Source organism: Chrysemys picta, chromosome 5 (assembly GCF_011386835.1).
Source record: "Chrysemys picta bellii isolate R12L10 chromosome 5, ASM1138683v2, whole genome shotgun sequence".
Classification (NCBI taxonomy): domain Eukaryota; kingdom Metazoa; phylum Chordata; order Testudines; family Emydidae; genus Chrysemys; species Chrysemys picta.
Window position 1 is genome coordinate 10,425,434 of NC_088795.1, and position 20,005 is coordinate 10,445,438.

Genomic DNA, 20,005 nt, shown 5'->3' on the forward strand with positions numbered 1-20,005 from the left:
CTTTTGATCACACATCCAAGACTCGTACTTGGAAAGAGCACAATGGTTCTGGTAGGGCTGCAACCAAAGTGGTTCTAGCCAGAGCAGGTCATGTGATATCAGACTGCCATTCTATGGTCTGTTTTTGCTCCAGCCCCTCAACACCCACTTCCATTCCACAACTTCAGAGCCCCAACGTCCTGAACTGCTGCTGGCAGAGCAGCGTTTTGTAACACTCGAACGCTGGGATTCCAAGCTTGACTCTCACTGGGCTTTTAGTCTGGCAGGGGTCCAGAGTCCCTGACCTTGTATCATTAGTCCCTGCTCAGGGAAGAGGAGGAGGGAGTTGCTGTTTAGCAAATACCTCAGCACAAATGAGCTCTAGGGGAAGGGTCCTGGTGGGAGAATCAGTGAATTGCTGGAGTTCAGGGAGTAGGGAGGAACTAAGAGCAAATCCAATTATAACGAGGGTGGAAAGAGGCAGCAAACCATACATACCCAGAGCTGGGGGAGGGATCAGCCGAAAGGAACGATCCAGAAATTAAACCCCCAATGCAGCACTGTCCTAAACCAAAACCAGTTATTTAAGTATTTTATCTCCTACACTGAATATTTGTATCAACAAATGGCTCCCTCTCAAAGCGAAGAGAAAACTGCCCCGGCCCTTAAAGAAATTAAAAATCAAGTCTGTTTTCATACTTTACACAGAAATAGCACATGCCACATGGCTCTGCTAGAGCACAACGTAAAGGGAACTAATATCCAGACATCAACTCTTAACATAGTGGGAAATCCAACTTAAAATCATATCTTGTTACCACTTTTAATGGTAATGGGAGCCAGGCACTAAAATGCTAACAAGCAGTGCTGAAAATAGAGCTCTACACATTCAGCTTATGGGACAATCCTGCTTTCCAGTCTCTCTGCCTCAGTTTCTCACAAGCATTGATAACAGCTGTGGGCTACACACTCCGCTCTCATCTAAGGCCAGGGCTACACTCCAGACCTATAGCGGTATAAGTACATCGCTCAGCGGGGTGAAGAATCCATACTCCTGAGCAACACGGTTATACTGACCTAAAGCCCCATGTAGACAGGGCTATGTCAATGGGAGCTAGGCGGTAGCTAGGTTGACAGAAGAATTCTTCCACTGACCTAGTGCTGTCTACACCAGGCATTAGGTTGGCTTCACTACATCGCTTAGGAGCGTGGATTTTTCACACCCTTGAGAGATGTAGCTACGCCAGTGTAAGTTTTCAGTGTCAATCAGCCATCAGGAACTCAAAATATCAATACAAAACTTGTAATACTGACTATTACTAGCAGCATGTGGCAGAAGCCAGTGTTTGACTTAACAGCAAGGTATGCATTAAAGAACATTCTCAACTGCAACCAATTTGGTTGAGGAAAAGTTATTACAAGTCGATCCAATGGGGGTAGTAATAAAGTCTTGAGAAGCCTTTTAATAAGTTGATTGAACATCCGTATCATCTGATCAGAATCCCTGTATTTCTGTTTAAACTTGACAGTGATTATTAAATTGAAGAACATACACACATTTGGCAACTTATGGAAAAAAACTAAACATTACAATTGTACACATGGTTTCCCAAAGGATGTAGGCACAAATGAAAGAAAAAAAGAAAAAAAAAAAAAGCATGAATAAAAGTACTGAATAACAAAGGGCTGAAAACCATGGGCAGTAAAAACATGTTGACAAAACACGGCACACCATGAGCAGGGTTTTTCCGCTTGGTACCTGTCAGCAGTCTGTATGCTGGGCTGTAGTACAGGTATGAACTCCTGCTGCAGTAACCCCATGGGAGGGCTAGAAGTCCTTTAAAAAACAGCAAACAGCAGCATTCAAACAACCATACTGGCTCCCCCGTGCTGCAAAACAACGCTCCAGAAAGATACAGAAGAGAACTGGAGGGAGATCACAGTGCGACCAACTGTCCAGCTTAAGTAATGGGAGGTGACCAGGCCTCTACCCATCACTCTAACACACCCACAACAGACCATTCCAGGGCTTGTCGTGCCACAAGTGGGTGGAAATACAATCCAATGTACAGCAGTGCTTTCCGGGACGTTTTCCTCAGCACCCATAACACAGTGATTTTAGTGAAGAGCGGCAGGAGACCATTTTGGAAAGTTGAATGGGAAAAGAGTGGATGCTGTCGCAAGAAGGGTGACAAGCTGTTGATCCAGATTTCCGCTCTGTTTTTAAGCAGTACAATGGGGAGTATCAGACAATTTACCTTTATGCAATGGAGAACTGAGCATGCGTCATTATTACTTACCTGTAATCTCTCCTCTGCAAATACACACCTCAGCAAATTACTCCTCGTAGGCATTTGCTTGTTCACATGGCAATGCCAGGAGCCCTCTGAGCTCAATGTTCTATGTGGTAGGACATCCGAGAGACAGCTTTGGGCCCTCCTCCCCCCAGTGAGGAATTTAGGCTGTGCCAGTAATCTATTCCCTTTGGGCAGGAGGCAAAATGACTCCATAATAGATGGACATTCTTTAAACGTATACATTAGCAATGCCAAGCAAGGGAATGTTGAGCCCTTAGGGAGCAGTAATCTGCTGAGGTGTAGGTCTGCAGAGACCAACAGTTACAGGTTTAGGTTTACCAGAGAGACCCAGCAAAGCAAAGCCCCATTCTTAGAGACTAACAAAAGCTGCAAAGATGCCTCAGAAGAAAAGACAGTGCAACCAAAATGGCAATACGCTGTGTGCAGAACATACCTTTAATAGCAAGAGCGACGCAAACCTTATCCTGGTATGTGGAGAGAGAAGCTACTGCCCCAAACAGAAGGAGACAGTCACAGAAAAGAGTGTTTTGGGGCCCGTGATGTCAGGCAGCGTTTCTATAAACTTGAGGAGAAGCAAAATCCCCTTTGGCCTGAGGCCGAATGGGAGCAATGTTGTATGGAAAACGTGCCGAAAGCACCATGGGGCTGCTTTGCACATCTCTTGAATGGGGACAGAGCAGAGCTTGTGGCCTGCAGCAGAACACCAGTAGACCTGCCAGGCTGTAGCAATGAGATGCAATCAGACACACAATTCTTTCCCAGTACATACTGAATGGGTGTAAACTAAAAATAGCTGGTTTTAGCGTTCTCTAGTTCAAGTCTAGAGCGCGTTGGCAGAGTTTGTGGGGAAGGGTTTTACTGGGGTAAGCCATGGCAGTCTGATGGATTGGCTAAGACAGAACACGGTCACCAGCTCTGCAAGGAATTTAGAATGCTAGATCACCTGCTCTTTGAAGAACTGCATTGGGCACAATGGCCTCAAAGTTCCCTCACTCTATGGGCTAACGTCACCACCCCTGGGGAAAGTGCCCTACCTACTTGTAACGAACTCACAGGTATCAAGTGTCTCACCGGGAGCTTTCAGCAGCTTAGTTAACGAATATTCCATTACGCTGCAAGAGAAGAAATGCACAGAGTCCCTCCTGACCCTAAGAAAAGGGGACTACTCCGGTGTGATACATTTTCTCTGTAGGGCCATGCTTTTAGGATGCAAGCACCTTTGCAGTGCTATGAGCTTGGAACCATCAGGAAGAGTACTGCCCACTAAGGCTGCATAGATGCCCTTCCTCATGCAACTGAAATGTCATAGCAAGATTATCGAGGGATCCACAGTCCTATTGGCTGATCCATTACTTCCAGCAGAGGGACTCCTACAAGCTGGTCAAACCTGTTGGCAACAGTATATTTCCTTTCCTGCAAGGCAGCTAGCAATGACTTGTGGGCACTGTCCAATTCTCCACTTACAGGGCTTCTGAATAAAGAAACATCTTGTTCCTCCCTGCTTGCTTATGTAAAACACAAAATCATGTCTGTCACAGACGGCAGAGACTTACTAGACTGCAATCAACTTCAGATGAATTCCTGTGATGCCTCCTTTGCTATTAGCCATTTTTCAGCCAAATGCATTGGCATCTTCAGTCTAGGACATGAGCAAGGCTGGCTCCAGAGTTGGAGTGCGGATGATGACTGAGTTAGCTATTCTGCTGTCTAAGGCTCTTAAGTTCTTGGGGAGAAACTTAGCTAGACCACCAAAGAGCATTCACTCTCCAAAAAATGTGCCCTTTCCCAATGCCCAAGCCCTTCATCCTCTCCAGAAGTCAGGCTTTAGGCAATCTGACTACATGGGAACTCCACACATCCTCTCTCCCTAGAGCTTGTGTGGATTTGTCTCAGCAAGGAGAGGATTATGATAATCAAGCACAGAAACCCAACTCCTGATGCCATTTGGATGCTGGAAGGCCAACATTACGGAAACCTGCACTCAGAAAGAGGAGCTTCAGGTTCTTGTTAAACTCCATGACTTGCTGAAGGGCGCACGTGGAAGGTGATGTGTCTGTATGCACCAGTTTGAAAAAGGAACAATCCTGCGAGTAAACTTTGGTAACTGTTAGCCAAACAAGGTGAAACTTTATAAGAGAAGCCTTCCGTGCAATCAACTTGAAGGCTGCAAGCTCAGGACAGCAGGGCTGGGGACCAGAACCTAACTTGACAATCAAAGAGTCAGAGAGGTGGCCAGATCAAACTGCATAGCTACAGAAAACAAAGCCCTTAAAAAAAAAAAAAAAAAAAAACACAAAGACTAAGCTCAACACTTCGGTTGAAGCAACACCTTGCGTAATGAGGATTCTGTCATGCATCACTTGTTGGGTGCATTGAGGCAGTAAGGATGCCGAAGTCTTGGTGCAGAATGGCATCGGACACAGTTTTAACTTGCAGACTTTGGTGCAGTGGAATGGGAGCTACACAACCTCTCCTGGCAGATCTGTGCCCTCCAGAGAGACGCTGACAGTCTCAGTGCCTGCAATGGCATCTTGACATGGACTCTTTTGAGACTTTTTGTGCTAGCTTTGTAGTGGAGTTAGAAGAATTATCAGAATAGGGCTCTGAAGAGCTCTTCTCAGGAACTGAGAACTTATAGTTACATCTGTGAGCACATCTGACAGTTCAGCCAGTTTATTTCCTTTCTCAAAGACACCAGGCATGCATGTCTGGTAGAGAGACAGTATGACCACACTCATAACAATATTTTAAGTTACTGGTTTGTTTTGCCACCTGAAAGACATGGGAAGGAGTAAAAAAATATCCGGACTAGTGCTGAGCAAGAAACTCAATGCATCAAGCAATAGTTACAATACCCAAGCCTGATGTTAAGAGATGCTCTGGTGGATAAGGAGCAACATGGCATAAAACTCCACAAAGGGCAACAGCCTGTGGGCAGATAAATGAAGGTCCATAAAGAGGAAGCAGGATGGGGAGCCCATAGTTTTCTGTCTGCATAGGGGGCAGAGGCAGAAAATGCTGGAGAATTCCAGAAAGGATGGTCCTAGCCCCTGCCTGCAGCCAAACCTATTGGTCCTGCCTCAGTGCTCCTGGGAGAAGGGCAGACTGTCAGGGAAAGGACAGGAGAATAAAGGTGTTGCAGAAAGGGACCTCCAAAAGATGCTTGAAGGAGAGCAGGTGAAGGTGGCATGAACCCTGGGGACATCAACCTGGACACCATTGCAAGTCTGTGCCTCAGTGGCAGTCAAAATATACACCAGGACAAAGGATATTGTGAGAGGCAGAAGCCATCCAGAGACACATTGCAAAGAAATGTCACTGTCCCCAAGAGTTTTTCACTGACTGCCGTCAGAAAGGAATTAATTACAGGAGCACAGGAGGCAGCCAAGGACCTTAGTAGCAGTGGCGAAAGACACCTCAGCTGAGTCCAGCAGCTTAGAACTTTGACCTAAGGGAACTCGTGCTGAGCCCAAGCCAGATGGCCGTCTTGTGAACAGTGAAGTTCTGTACATTACAGCATTAATGTGTTACGTAAGGATCTTGCAATTAGTACATGGATCGCCTTTCATTCGTCATTCCAAATTAAGATAGAAAACCAAGGTATTAGAGATTGGCACAGCAGTTCATGATGCTAATGTCAGTGCCCATGAATTTCACATGGAATGGCAAATAGTCATTTCTTCATTAGGCATTTTTAAACCTTCTCCCTTGTGATATGGGCTCACACACCAAGAAAACACTCTGGCCTGGGGTGTGGGGCAGTCTCTTGTAAAGTCTTGGTCATCTGGGCTATGGACCAACTACCCCAGGCTGTTCTAGATGAAAGGTAGTTCATACCCTCTCTGACAGGTCACATGTCCATAGCATGTGTGTGATCTACAGCAGAGAATCCAAAGCTCAAGATGGCTACCAAAAGCAAATTCACTATTCCACCTGACCAGACTTGAGAAATTTGGTTTAGAGATAGTGGTCAAAATTTTCCAACTTGAGTACCTGAAAATGGCACCCAAATCCATATTCAGGCACCTAAGTAAACAGGTTGATTTGCAGCAACTGGGCATCCATCATCTGCCTTAGCGTTACTAGGAGCTGAAGTTACTCAGCACCTTTGAAAACCAAGCCACTCAATATTAGGTGCCTAAATATGGACATAGGTGCCTATCGTCAGGCTTGCACGTGTGAACATTCTGGCCAGTATCTATCATTTACTAATGCAGGGGGATGGGGAGCTAGGCAAAAAGTCAATCAAATAATTCAAAGGAAGAGAGGGGGGGGAGAAGGGGGTGTGTGTTTACTTTTCTACTGAGTAGCAGCAAAATTAGCCCACTGTGGCCTGAAATAACTGGTTCACAAAGATTAGTTAAACTAGTGGGACAGAGTTTCAGAAGCGCTCAGTACCCACAACTGGGGCCAGATTCTAAAGGAGATGTTGAGAACAGTGAGAAATTACATCAGGACAATGGGAGCTGCTGGGTGCTGAGCACTGCTGAAAATCTGGTCCAGTCTTTTGTGCGGGGCAGGACTGGAAACTGGTTCTCTTTGCCTGTTACTTCACTGCTGCTTACAAGAGCCATAATCAGGGCTAAATGCATGCACAAAGTAATATACATTAAAGGGCATACCAAATTTTGCAATCTGGCTGCCTAAAGGTACATCATCAGAAGACTGCAACTGTGGTTGTGTGTCTACATAATATTTTTTAAACACAAATAGTAATGACTTCTATACATGCCTGTATTTCTACCAAATTGCGAAGTACCACCATGAAAGTGAGATACTTTAACAAGAGGGACCTTGTTAGTTTTTAATATTGGATAGCAAATGACAGCTGATATACCTAATCAAAACCCTGTTCAATTGTGAGATATTCCAGATTTAGAAACTTGATTCTTGCTATCCGATATTAAATTAGAAGTATTTCCCTGGCTTGTGACAGTTTGAGAGTATTAAGATACTGACTAGTGAACGGCAATACAATCAAAGAAAACTCTGAGGATCTTGTAATTCGTTCTTCCAAATTTGGAAAGTGAAATATAAAAACCACAAGCTCAAGATGGAATGTTTGGATAAACTCTAGAGCTGGGTGTAGATCCGAATAAAGTTATAACTAAGATCCATTTCAGTTTACACTAGGAATGAGATTTTACTCAGAAATATGTTTGAGGAGTAAAGAAAAAACAAATAATCAACTTTCAAGTCAAGGTGACAAAACCACCTGCTAGGCAATTAACTGCCATTTATATTGTATTATTCTTAGGACAAGATTTTGAAAAATAGGAGCCTAAACTTAGTAATTCTTTCCTGGTCATACAGTCTCATTTTCTCCTATCCTACCGGGTCACCATTAGGCTCAGTGGACATAGCAAACAGTATAACTCTGAAGGAGGGTTTACCTACAGTGGAGCTTGAAGCTCCATTCAACTGAATGGTTGAACTCAGATGTCACTGCAGATAATCCAGTGACAGAGATAAAGGAATGTATGAAAAACCCACCAGGGGGCTGCATCACAGATGAAAGAGGCATACGCCTCAGCACCTCTACCCCATCTCGTCTCCTCTATGGGCTGGAGTGGAATGTGACAAACAACATACGAATTTTACCAACCTAAATTATAAACCCACCGGCTATAATCCTTTATCTTTATGGCCAGCAAGGTCTTCCACGCTACCCTGCCCTCATTGCAGCCTTTGAAGTACATAAACAGTAGCCTGTTTTCCTGAATTCCTGGGCTCAGGAGGAGAGACACAGGATGTACCAGGCATTTTCTGCTCCCTGCTGGAGACCCCACCACATTGGGGCACCCCAATGTGTCATTGGGGGTGGGGAGGGAAGAGCACAGCGTTTAGTCTTCCAGGAGCTGCCTAGAAAGGCCACCCATCATCAGCTGCAGGGCACAGCAAGGAGCAGCAAATGCTTGGTACACCGTGGTTGCTTCTTCCAGGGGCCAGTTCTGGGTGAAGCTGGGAGAGGAGAAGAATCTCCTCATTTTAACCTGAGAAACCTGGCCTGGTCAGCACCTGACTGACTGCACCTTTTGTCAGTCAATGAAACCGTTTTGTTTACTTTGTGGATTGCCGGGCCCAGGAAGATCACCCTAAACGGAGTATGAACGGGACTTCTGCAAGACAAGGTAAGTTTGAGATGCTCCATTGGCTCAGGCAAGCCCATGACAAGGAGGAATACAATTTCCTCAGAAGGGAAGTGGAAGGTGCTGGGCAAAATGCTGGTAGAAAAGGTGGAACTCCGGATTCCCTTTAGGGAACCAATTCTGAGGGTAGGCTAGACTGCAGCATCTAGGGAAAACTCAATGTAAGGCAAACAAACAATTAACCAAGTCACACCAACTAAAACTGCCAGCTTGTAAGAAAGTAGCTTTTGGGATATTTCTCCCGTATTGCAGTGCTGGGCCCATAAGCACATTCAATACTGAGGAAAGAGCTCATTGGGAGCAACTGATCTGTCTAGGTTGTTGCTGCAAAACATCACAGAAGTCTTTTTAAGCACAAGTATGACTTGATGTCCTTCTATGGAAGGGGTCACCTTACTGCCAAAATCGCCAAGAACCAAAAGATGCAGAGCTTCCATAGAGACTTTTCTTGAAACCATTGAGTTAGATGAAGGGAACCACTTACTACTGCCTGGATTACTGCCAAGCTCTACAGGGGTACGACAGGAAAGCTGAGCTGATGTTCTGTTCTGCTGGCTGGTGGCAAACAATCTGGCACAGAACTGCTGGGGACGTGGCAAAATTCTGTAGCCTCTGCCTCCTGGAAGAAAGGTGCAGCCCAAACATATCAGAGTGGGGAGCGGTCAGAATCCAGAAATAGGAAGGATTAGTGGGGCAACAGGAATTGGGCATCTGTACCTGTTTGCTTCCATGATACAGGAGGCAAAGTACTACCTGGACAGGAGGCCAACTAGGAAGATTCTATCTCTTGCAACAGACAATGCGGGTCTCCTCTTTCCTGGCTGGTGCAGTTAGAACACTGAGCATAATGGTTACCCAATAAGAAAAGAAGAAGGTACAACAAAATGGTATTAAACTATTGTAATTAACATGAAGCAATGCTCAGGAAGTTCCCAGGTAGCCTAGGTCTTCAGTGTTACATTTTCTAATTCTCTATATATCTGTAAAGCAGGATGGTCTCTCACTTACAGTACCATGTTTGGCACTGCTCTCCAGACTGTCAGCATCATAAAGGTCATTACTTTTGATTAGCTTTATAACCATGACCAGGAGGATCAGCACCACAGATATACTGTTAAATAATAAACTTATTACATAATAGTTTAGGAAGAGGAGTGAAAAAGGTCAGGGCCAAGGTTTGCAAAATCTGAAGCATAAAGTTAGGATCCTAAGTGCTTATTTAACCATCTAAATCTCTTTAAATGTTTTTTGTTTTTGTTTTTTTTTAAATAATGACCTGCGATGCAGCCTCGTCAACTTCAGACTATATCGCATATCCTTGACGAGTGCCCACTGACTTATTTTGACGGCAGGCTACCGGTTCTCCACCTGGCTACCGGTTCTCCACCATCAAATAGCTGGGCACATTGCGCATACACAGAGAGAGTTTGGTCAGAGTTTTTGTAAGTTCGAAGCACCCACAGCTTCAATTACTTCAATGGGAGCTAGTGGATGCACACCACTTTAGAGGGTCAGGCCAGACGTACTGAGGAACCTAAATATGGACTTACAGTTAGATTCTTAAGCTCCTGTTTTTGAAAACCTTAGCCCATAAGTAGTGGGAATATTAGTAGCTAGAATATTGTTAAAAACATTGGAACTTGGCCAGGACACAAGGTTTAACACCTCAACATTTGTAAAAATGCCAGTGGCTCTTTATGACCAATTTTCTAGATCTTCAAAGGCACTTTTGCCTCCAAGACCTTGTTGACAGCACTGGTCTAGTCTGACTCAAAGGGAAGTCTGCTTCCTACTGACTTACCAAAATGATTTCCTGCAGCACCTTGTAATAAGCAAGCCTGATTCTGCTTAGCTTGTGAGCTCAGATGAGATGAAAACCCATTGGCTCCAGGCAGAGGTTTAATTAAATTTACTCCAAGTGTAATTCATACATAGCTCCATGCGAGCTTTCATAACTGTATAAAAGGGAGCTTCCTCTTAATAATTGCAATTATAGTTCTTAACATGTTCTACCTAATGCCTAAATAGTTAAGAATACTGTTACTGTGCCAGTTTCAGAATGAAAAAGTAATCCAGTACCCCGTCAATACCAGTTATTCCAGTGCAACACAATTCAAAAAATGCAGTTAGACAAGCTTAACGTTGAAGTGCACCAAAAAGCCCTGAATTTGGTGGAAGAGACACAAACCCATGGTCTTGTTTGACCTCCTAAATGTTAGAAATACTGTATCACAAGCATACTAGCCATAGGCTCATATAAATCAAACAGACAACCCAGAACGCATTTCAGATCATTTCAAATAGACAACAAATTTTTTTTCCCCTTACTTGATTAACATTCCTTGATTTGGCAGCAACTCCAGATGAATCTTCCCTCCTTCTTGTGTTCTTAAATAGGCAAATTCTTCCAGCATATCAATATCTATAGAAAAGGTTCAGGACTTCATAGGGGGGAAAAATGATAACACACAGATCTTCATAAAGCAATCTCACCAAAAAAAAAAAAATGAAGATTGAACCAACACTATACACTATACCTGCTGAAAGACCAGCCAGAGATAAGACAAAGTTATCTGTAACACACGGTTCTTTGATATACAAACAAAACATTGGTAGTTTAACACAGTGGTTCTCAACCTTTCCAGACTACTGTACCCTGTTCAGGAGTCTGTACCCTGTTCAGGAGTCTGATTTGTCTTGTGTACCCCCAAGTTACACCTCACTTAAAAACTACTTGTTTACAAAAATCAGACAAAAATACAAAAGTGACATTGCACACTATTCCTGAAAAACTGCTTACTTCCTCATTTTTACCATATAATTATAAATCAATTGGAATATAAATATTGTACTTACATTGCAGTGTATAGTATGTAGAGCAGTATAAACAAGTCATTGTTTGTATGAAATTTTAGTTTGTACGGACATCGCTAGTACTTTTTATGTTGCCTGTTGTAAACCTAGGCAAATATAGATGAGTTGATATACCCCCCGGAAGACGTCTGCGTATCCCCAGGGACATGCATAAACCAGTGGTTCTCAACGAAGGGTAACACACTTACCAGGTTACTAAAGTCCTCCAAATATTGTACAGATATTTTTAAGGTACAGTTCACCCACACAAGTCAGGATCATCACATATGTGCAAGTAGACAGAAAAGCTCTCTTTTTTTCTGTGCAACATGGCATCAAAGTAAATGTAGTCAGACTAGGACTGAGGAGGAAGTGACACTACATTGTATTGGTGCATACTAGCCCTTTTACAACCATCATCTTAGCTTTTTCCCCTCCCCTCATTCTCTTGTTTTTGTGTCTCTTTTCTTCTTCATATTTACCTTTTCTTCCTTCTCAATTCCTATGTTCTAATTCAGTGGTTTTCAAGCTTTTTTTTATTTGTGGACCCCTAAAAAATTTCAGATGGAGGTGATGACCCACTTAGAAATCTTAGACCACAGACCAAAGGCTGAAAACCACTGCTCTAATTTGTTCCCTTAACATCTCCCACAGTTGCTGCTCACAAGAACAGAATTTTAGTTAGGCGTCCACAACTGTAGTTAGACCCACCTCATTTAATAATTATTGCAATTAGATACCAGTCTAGTTATACACTTAGCTGACCATATATGCATTTGACATTTGTGTGCATAAATCAGACGTATTTTGTATGAACGTGCATACACCTAATTCTGAAAATATGACCCAAAGTGAAAGTGACAAGATTTTGGATCTCTGAAGCATGGATACCACATACTTTTCACTTTGCTGTTCCCACCCAGGAGCATAGCTGAAAAACTCCAGCATAATGGCCCAGCGTAACTCCTGATTGTAATGGAAGTGCTGAGAGACTTATTTGTAATAGCACAAGCAACTGCCATTTTATAAATCTGAGGAGTGTCAGCAATGTAGGGATGTATATTTTCCAGGTACCAGCAGCAATCACACATCCATTTTATAGCCAATTCTACTCGGATTTACACTTCATGCATTCCCATAGATTACAAAAGGTTTGTTTGGCACATAATTAAATGCAGAATTTGGTCTCTTGGAAAAGCAGATAAATATTTTCATAAGTGACTATTTCCTACAACCTAATGGATGGTTTTAGATGACAAAGAGGACTCTGCATTGTTTTTTGCTGCACTGATAGTTTTTAATAGGAAAAAGGATACTTGTAACATAGTTGAAAAAATTCTCATACTGGAAGTTTCCCTGCTGACAGATTTTGTTGATGGCTTTCAGGAACAAGTTCTCCCCCCTTGGCCATTCATGCTGAAGCAAAACGATCACGTGACCCAAAGCCATATCATCCCTGTTATCTGTGAAAGCTCTCAGCTATATATATATTAAAAAAAAAAAAAAGATTCACACTGTATGAATCAGTAACATCACAACAGATTACTACACTCAGTGTCCAAAACTAACAGTGGTGGCAGAGACGACGTGCTTATTAATAGTTGCTAAAGTACGGCAAGATCCTGGGATGAGTGAGAGGGCAGCTGTTGTTGTTGAGGGTTGCTAACATGGGGAAATGGGGAATTCAACCTCTCCTCCTAAGTTAGTCACTTCTGCCCATGCCAGATAGGGAGAGGGAAAGAGGATATTCGTTCCCTCCCAATCCAAAGTGCACAAACTGTCCCCTGGTACTAACAAACCACACGTCATGTTTTCCTGCACACAAAAAGCCTCAGTGGTCCCCCACCCAGCTGCCAAAACCTCTATCCATTCTGACTGCCAAATGAGTAGCACAAAAGATACTGTTACCAAGGCACCGTACTAGATGTGGACAAGGAGGGAGCAGTGCCACATCATTTCAGGAACAGTGCAGCATAATTTAGATCTAAGATGCGCATAGGATATGGAGCTTTGACAATAACTTACCTTAAAACAAGCCAACAATAAATGGAGGCAATATGGCATAATAGCTTTACTGGTACATGGCCAAAGTTTTAGATCAGAACCTGTAACAGAAATTATATTACATAATTATGCATGTCACATAATCCTATCATTTTGATTAAAAAGTCAGAATGGGAAACAGGAGGCACAAACCTGCAATTACCTAATCCCATGCCTCAATCAGAATGATTAAAATGTAAAATATTAAAAAGCCCGTCTTCTTTTCTTCTTTCTTGTGCTAGGATTGTGTATTCTGCTACACAGTAAAGTGATGTTGATGACAAGGCATTTACAAGACACAAAGAAGGATAAGGAATACCATCTCTTTCCATGGTAATAATGTACAGTTTCTTTTCTTTAAGATATAGACAAGTGTGTCCTAAAACTAAGCTGGATGAAATGCTTAGAGTATTTTGTAATCAGGTTTGTCCTGGCAATACTGGCTCAGGGGGAAACCAATGTTCTCCTGTTGACGTCAGAGATTTCACGCTACAATGCAACATAAGGAAAACTCTGAAACTTAGTACACATATAAGTGACTGAACTGACATACAATATATATATTGCAACATTTTCCAGAGCAGAGGGTATAAGGATTTTACTACAATCTATGTCACTGGGAATCTCACAATTCCTAGACAGCTGTTCAGAAGTGAAACCCAAAAAAATCCCCATACCTTTCCTGAATTTAGACTTCACTTTAGGCTGCTCCTCTTGTGTTTTACCCCCTTCTTGTATGGGAAGTACCATGTAGCACATGAGGTCAAGTACTTTTTCACATGTCAACTACAAGAGAAAATATAAAAGATCAATAATCCCGAGATTCTAAATTTAAAATGAAATCCAGATTTATCAGTAACAGAACAATGAATTCGAACTCTTGCAGTAGGCAGCAGAAATGGGAACTCGAAGATCTCTATCTAATAGAATTTGCAATCTATAATGGACTAGTGGGCAAAGTAATCTAATTTGTCTGGACAAAGGGAAAAAGATGTAATATGAATTGATGAAATTACCCCCTTTAACAGTGGATGCTTAGTTCTTTCACGGTGTTTTTTCTTTCAACAGTGCAAGAATAGTCCATTGGTAATTTAAAATGAATTTACTTTTAGAGTTCAAATTGTTTGCACTGTTTCTGGAAGTTTTTAATAAAAATAAGGCTTTTTCCGTCCCTGTTTAGAGAAATTATTCCCCAAAAGTCAAAACTGCAATCTGACAGCACTGCAGAAATGCTGTAAACCCTACTCCTAATTTATTAAGAAATAAAAGTGTACAAGAGGGATATATAATCAGATAAATCAATTTTAAAGACACCTAAGGATTTCAAATGAAAAAGTTATCTGTAGGGGAGGAAACATGGGCCAGTGGAGAGAGTGTAGGATGGGACTCAGGTGAACTAGATTTTATTCTCCGCTTCACCACTGACCTGCCATATGACCCTGGGCAAGTCACTTCAGAGAGCTCTCCTGCCGACAAAAAACACCCACCCCCCACGAGCGGCAGCGGCTTTGTTGTCAGGAGAGCACTCCTGCCGACAAAGCGCTGTTCATGCCGGCGCTTTTCATCCGTAAAACTTTTGTCCTTCAGGGGTGTGTATTTTTTTTTTTTTTTTTTTAAACATCCCTGGACGACAAAAGTTTTGCCGACAAAGTGCCAGTGTAGACAAAGCCTAAATTTTTGGGACATGGAATAATACTGCATTTGTATCCCGCATAGCGCCCTGGGCCCCATATTGACTGTGACCTATATGCACTACTGGAGTAATAACAACAAGGTATAACACACATATTCCAAAGCTAAATTGCATTAAGAGGTCACGCCAGATAATATGATTCTCCAAGTCTGCTGAGTTATCAGGTGCCAACTCTTTTCTATGAACATATTCCAAAAAGTAAGATTATGTTTCCAATAACCCCTTCCCCACCACCCAGACATTCCCCCCCTCCCCAGCATACTCTTAATCACCTCCATGTGGTCAGCACTAAAAACTAAGGTGAAGCATATATGTCAACAATAAAAGTAAGAATCCGGAGACAAAGGCTGCAATTATCAAACGTACTGTTAAAAAAAGGAAGGTAATTCAAAATTAAGGTCAATCTAACAAACAACAAATTCAAACTCACAGCTGCCAAATAGAACGCATTTCACATGACACACATTTGGCTGCTCTGTCACGCATTCAGGGGGCGTGGGCAGAGATGCAGTGCCCTCCTGGCGTCAGGTGGCATGTCTGATCTCCTGCTGGAAACAGGCTAGCTTGGGGCCCCCAGGGAGGACTGGCAGATGGAGGGGAAGGCCTGGAGAAGCGAGGCCGGTAGGCTGTACTTACTCTGTATTCCCCAAGGGCGAAGTGGCAAGTAGCTAACTGGATAAGTGCTCTCTGATTCTCTAGTAGGGATCCTTGTCCTGTGAGCTGCTGCTGAGAATGAGATCCCTGGAGAGCTGCTACGTGATGTAGGCTGGTAACTGCTTTTTTATACTGACCCTTATAAAAAAATAATTAAAAAGAACATCAGAACTTCTCACACACAATTCATAAAGAAATAAAGGAGATAATCCTACCTTAGAAAGTCTCCAAAGCCAAGGTTATCCAAGTAGTGAAGATTTCACAATGTCATGCTAATTAAGCTATGACACGGTAAGAGAGGGGTTTGAATGGTACATTTGGGAGCTTGTGACAAGGGAAGATATAGGCCTAATTTTGAAAAAAAAAATTAAAAACAATTATTCTCTTTATATGTATTTAAATTGGATTTTTAATTAGATTTGTTTCAAATTAAAATTTGAATTTACAAACATGGTCTCAAGGGCTAACTAATCATTTATTTTGGAGCCATTTAAGTCCACTGAAAAAGTCTGTTCACTATACTGGAATGGATCTGCAAGAGTCAAGCATTGCACGTGTCTGCAGTTTTCATGGTATATGTTGCCCAAAACTGATTAAGCTAAATTGCTATTTATTTCATTATTGGTAAAATAATTCTAGATGATCAAAGAAAACCTTACTTGTCTCTTTGTCTCCCTATCTTCTTGCATACACAGTTTTTGTACCTGCTTGATTGGAAGATTCTCTCTTAATTGCTAATTAGACACACAATGGTCTGTAGTGGAAGGACAGATTTTAAGTTCTTTAAAAATTCAAAACAGCCTTTTTTATGGCATACTGCCTGAAGAACAGAATGATTTACCGAACAAACACTGTACTGGAAGAGCGGCAGCTTGTGCGCTTAACAAAATGAGGCTTCCTCGGTGGATCTGACCATTTCCAGAACCAGTAACTCCTGTGCAAGACCTGGGGAAACTGCCAGTTCCTAGCATATAGGAGCATCATCCGGGGCCATAAACTCTGAATTTATCCACAATCAATGTGTGTCTACAGGGATGGGGGAAGAGGGAAAGGTGGGTAGACTCTGAAATCCTCTAAGCCAAAGCTACAACCTCTCACTTGGTAAGAGATATTGGAGACTTGGGATTAGGGGCCATAAATTCTGGGCAACTGCTGACTCCGCCAATGGTAGGAAACAACAAGCCATCAATAAGTCATGCACTGGATGGAGCAAGAAACATTTCTGTTTAGAGAAGACGAATTATTAAAAACCTCCCAATTAAAAAAAAAAAAATAGTGAGAAGAAGGTAAAAACCAAAATGCAAAGGGAAAACTAGCTATAAAGCTCTCACACAGAGCAGTTTTCACCTAAGGAGACATGCTAATTACCACAGCACCTGAATATGGGAAATGAGAGAGAGAACTCGATTGCTCAGGAGACTGACCCTCTTCTAAGGCATTATTACACATTGTATTCACTTTGTCTTCACCTGCTGATGGTAATTCAGAACAGCCAGCTAGCCTGACCTGGGTGCACTGGACATTTTGACTTTATACGAGCACGTTTCACATTCTAGGTAACCCCTTTACAAAGCATATCACTAACACTCTGATGGCAGTCCTTGTGCCTGCCACCGTGTCGTGGGCATTAGAATGTCAGCCAAGATACAAGGGAGCTAGCTTGTGAACTATTAGGAATGAGTCACGGGACCTTTACCTTCTGTGGGGACAGCCACCCAGCAGGGGCAGTCTTGCAGGGCCTGTAGGAAGCATTACCAATGACACCATGCCAAAAGCTAAACTAATGTATTTCAAGACGTTTACCTTGCCCAAAGGCTTATGGATAAGATTTTATGGGAATCCCATTCTTAACAAGCCTCCAGCACACTGTAAAACTTTGCAGTGAGATGGAAGTAGATAATACTCAGTCCTGCTTTGTGCAGGGGATTGGACTAGATGACCTCTTGAAGTCCCTTCCAGTCCTACAACTCTATAAGTAGCACAGTACCAAGCAAGGAGTCATCTCTCTTATCTATGTGCCCTTCCAAGCAGAGGACTCGGCTGTATTTTTTTTTTTAAGCAAACCTCAGTCAAGTTTAACTTCATCACTCAAGGCCCACTCTAAGCAGTCTTAAGGGAAACCTGGGTACAGGGAAAGACGAAGAACTACTTTGTCAGGATACTCTTAATCTCTCTTTTTAAAAAAAATATTGTAATTTTCCATTTAAAATAGCAGGAATGACCAAAGCATATGAAACTACAAGGTGACTTTTGTTATATGCCTATTTACATTGAGATTGCAAAGAGAAAATTAAAAAATTGCTCCAAGAAAACCATTCCTAACAGCAAGAGAGCAGCAAAATGCACTGTGTCACTAAGGCCTAGTCTACATTTAAAATTTACACTGGCATATCTATGTTGGTTAGGAGTGTGATTTTTTTTTTTTTTAAAGTAACATAGCTATGCCAGCATAAGTCAAGGAATAGATGCACTTATACTGATCTAAAAGTGTTTTTGCCAGCATAGCTTATGTATCTTGGGGAACTGGAGTAAGCTATGCAGAAGTGTTTTCATGCCAGTAAAACTGCATCTACACTAGAAGAGTTCGCTGGTATAATTATACCGCTATAGGTATGTGAGCAAAAAATTTCTAGAGACGACAAGGCCTCAGTCAACCGAAAATCAGATTAAGTAAGGGAAAAAACACAGGATAGGTTGGTTTGAAACATTCTGAAATTTTGCATTCAAAATACAAGTAAATTAAGAAAATTGTGGGTGTTATGGCTATTATTTTTATGACTATTATGTGTTCCTGTTTGATCATTGTTATGCAGTTGGTTAGATGATTCAAAGGTTATTTCCTGCAGGCATTCCCCACACATCCCTCTGCAGGAAGGCAGGCAATGGCTTTCGAAAACCCAACCACCAGTACTTAACTGACAAAATAGGTGTTAATGCCTTTGAAGTTTTGTCTTTGACCAACCTGGACACAACAGCTGATTTGGGAGGGAGGGGCTTCAGATGGGAACATGGAACAAAGCACTGTTAAGTAGATAAAAACCTGAGGCTCTGAGCTCAAGGGTGGGGCAGTGTCAGCAGGGAAGCAGATAAAACCCCAGTCCCCAGAGGAAGAGATACCTGAGATGCAAGGGCCTTCTTCAAGTGTAGCATAGCGAATACAGCACTAGGACTCATGAGACCTGGGTTCTATTCCCTGCTCTACTATACTAGTCTGCTGGGTAACCTGGGGCAAGTCACGTCACCCTTCTGGGCCTCAGTTTCCCCAACTGAAAAATGGGGATAATGATATTGACCTCTACAAAGTTCTTTGGGATCTACTAATGAAAGGTGCTTTATAAGAGGTAAGTATTATTTTTATTTATTATTAGGTCAGATATATGCATGTAAGCCTTTTGTTGCTTTAACCCAGTGGTCCCCAACGCAGTGCCTGTGGGTGCCATGGCGCCCGCCAGGGCATCTATGTGCACCCACCTACTGGCCGCCGGACAAGCAGCCGCTGAAATGCTGCCGAGAAGCAGGAACGTCAAGAAGCGGTGCCGCTGAAATGCTGCTGATTTTCGGCGGTGACGCTGCTTCTCGGCAGCATTTCGGCAGCAACGCTTCTTGGCGTTGCCGCTTCTTGGTGGCATTTCGGCGACTGCTTGTCCGGCGGCCAGGCTCCTCGGCGGCTAGTCGTCCGGCGCCCACCAAACGGAAAGGTTGGGGACCACTGCTTTAACCCTTTTTTATTCTGATTGCTATGTCCTATGGATAAATAAAGACTTTGGGGTGGGGGGGGGGGAAGAAGAAGAAGGTTGTGCTCAGAGTGACTGCATTTATCTACTGTTCACAGCTTCCAAAAGGAAGTCTCTTGCATGAGCCAAACCCAGCTGGGCCTGCTAAGGAAACAGTTGACAGACAGGGGTGCTTGTAGGCCAGGGACCTGCTCTGTGGGTAGAGAATTGAGGGATTCCGCCTTGAGAGGAATGAAGAAACAGGGCCTGCTACCTGAAAGGGTGCACTAGAGAGAAATGTAAGAGGGATCAAAGATGCAGCTAGCCAGGACACAAATCCATTAGGTCGAAGGGCTATGTAAAAGTCTAAGTCTCATTCTTTCATTTACCTGGTAAATGATCATATCTGTGAGGAAGATTCGTAACCAAAGCCAGGTATCTGTCTTCCACGACAAGCAAATTCTTGAGAATTCTGTGGAAACAATCAGACAGTAGTCTTAAGGGTGGGAGGGGAAGCATTGCAAAACTTTTGTTTAAAAGGCATCTAATAATAATAAAACTGAAAAATAATAAGACGGAACAAAAACATTTTCAACATAGGAC

The 20,005-nt window shown here is 42.7% G+C and overlaps 1 protein-coding gene across 14 annotated transcripts in view; it reads right to left on the reverse strand.

The window, feature by feature from the left end:
* The window catches only part of INTS10 (integrator complex subunit 10), a 41,092-nt gene that overhangs the window by 1,133 nt on the left and 19,954 nt on the right, over positions 1–20,005 (reverse strand). For 5 of the 14 annotated variants that reach the window (XM_024110106.3, XM_024110105.3, XM_065595898.1 and 2 more), the window contains 7 exons: positions 19,792–19,874; positions 15,672–15,827; positions 14,020–14,128; positions 13,325–13,404; positions 12,616–12,778; positions 10,775–10,868; positions 1,739–1,816 (listed from right to left, as the gene is read on the reverse strand). In XM_024110106.3, coding sequence (XP_023965874.1) covers positions 1,739–1,816; positions 10,775–10,868; positions 12,616–12,778; positions 13,325–13,404; positions 14,020–14,128; positions 15,672–15,827; positions 19,792–19,874 — 763 coding nt within the window. Of the gene's footprint in view, positions 1–357; positions 545–1,738; positions 1,817–9,096; positions 9,285–10,774; positions 10,869–12,615; positions 12,779–13,324; positions 13,405–14,019; positions 14,129–15,671; positions 15,828–19,791; positions 19,875–20,005 lie in introns of those variants that run through there. The other 9 variants (XM_005283955.5, XM_008173566.4, XM_008173565.4 and 6 more) reach the window with 3 other exon arrangements.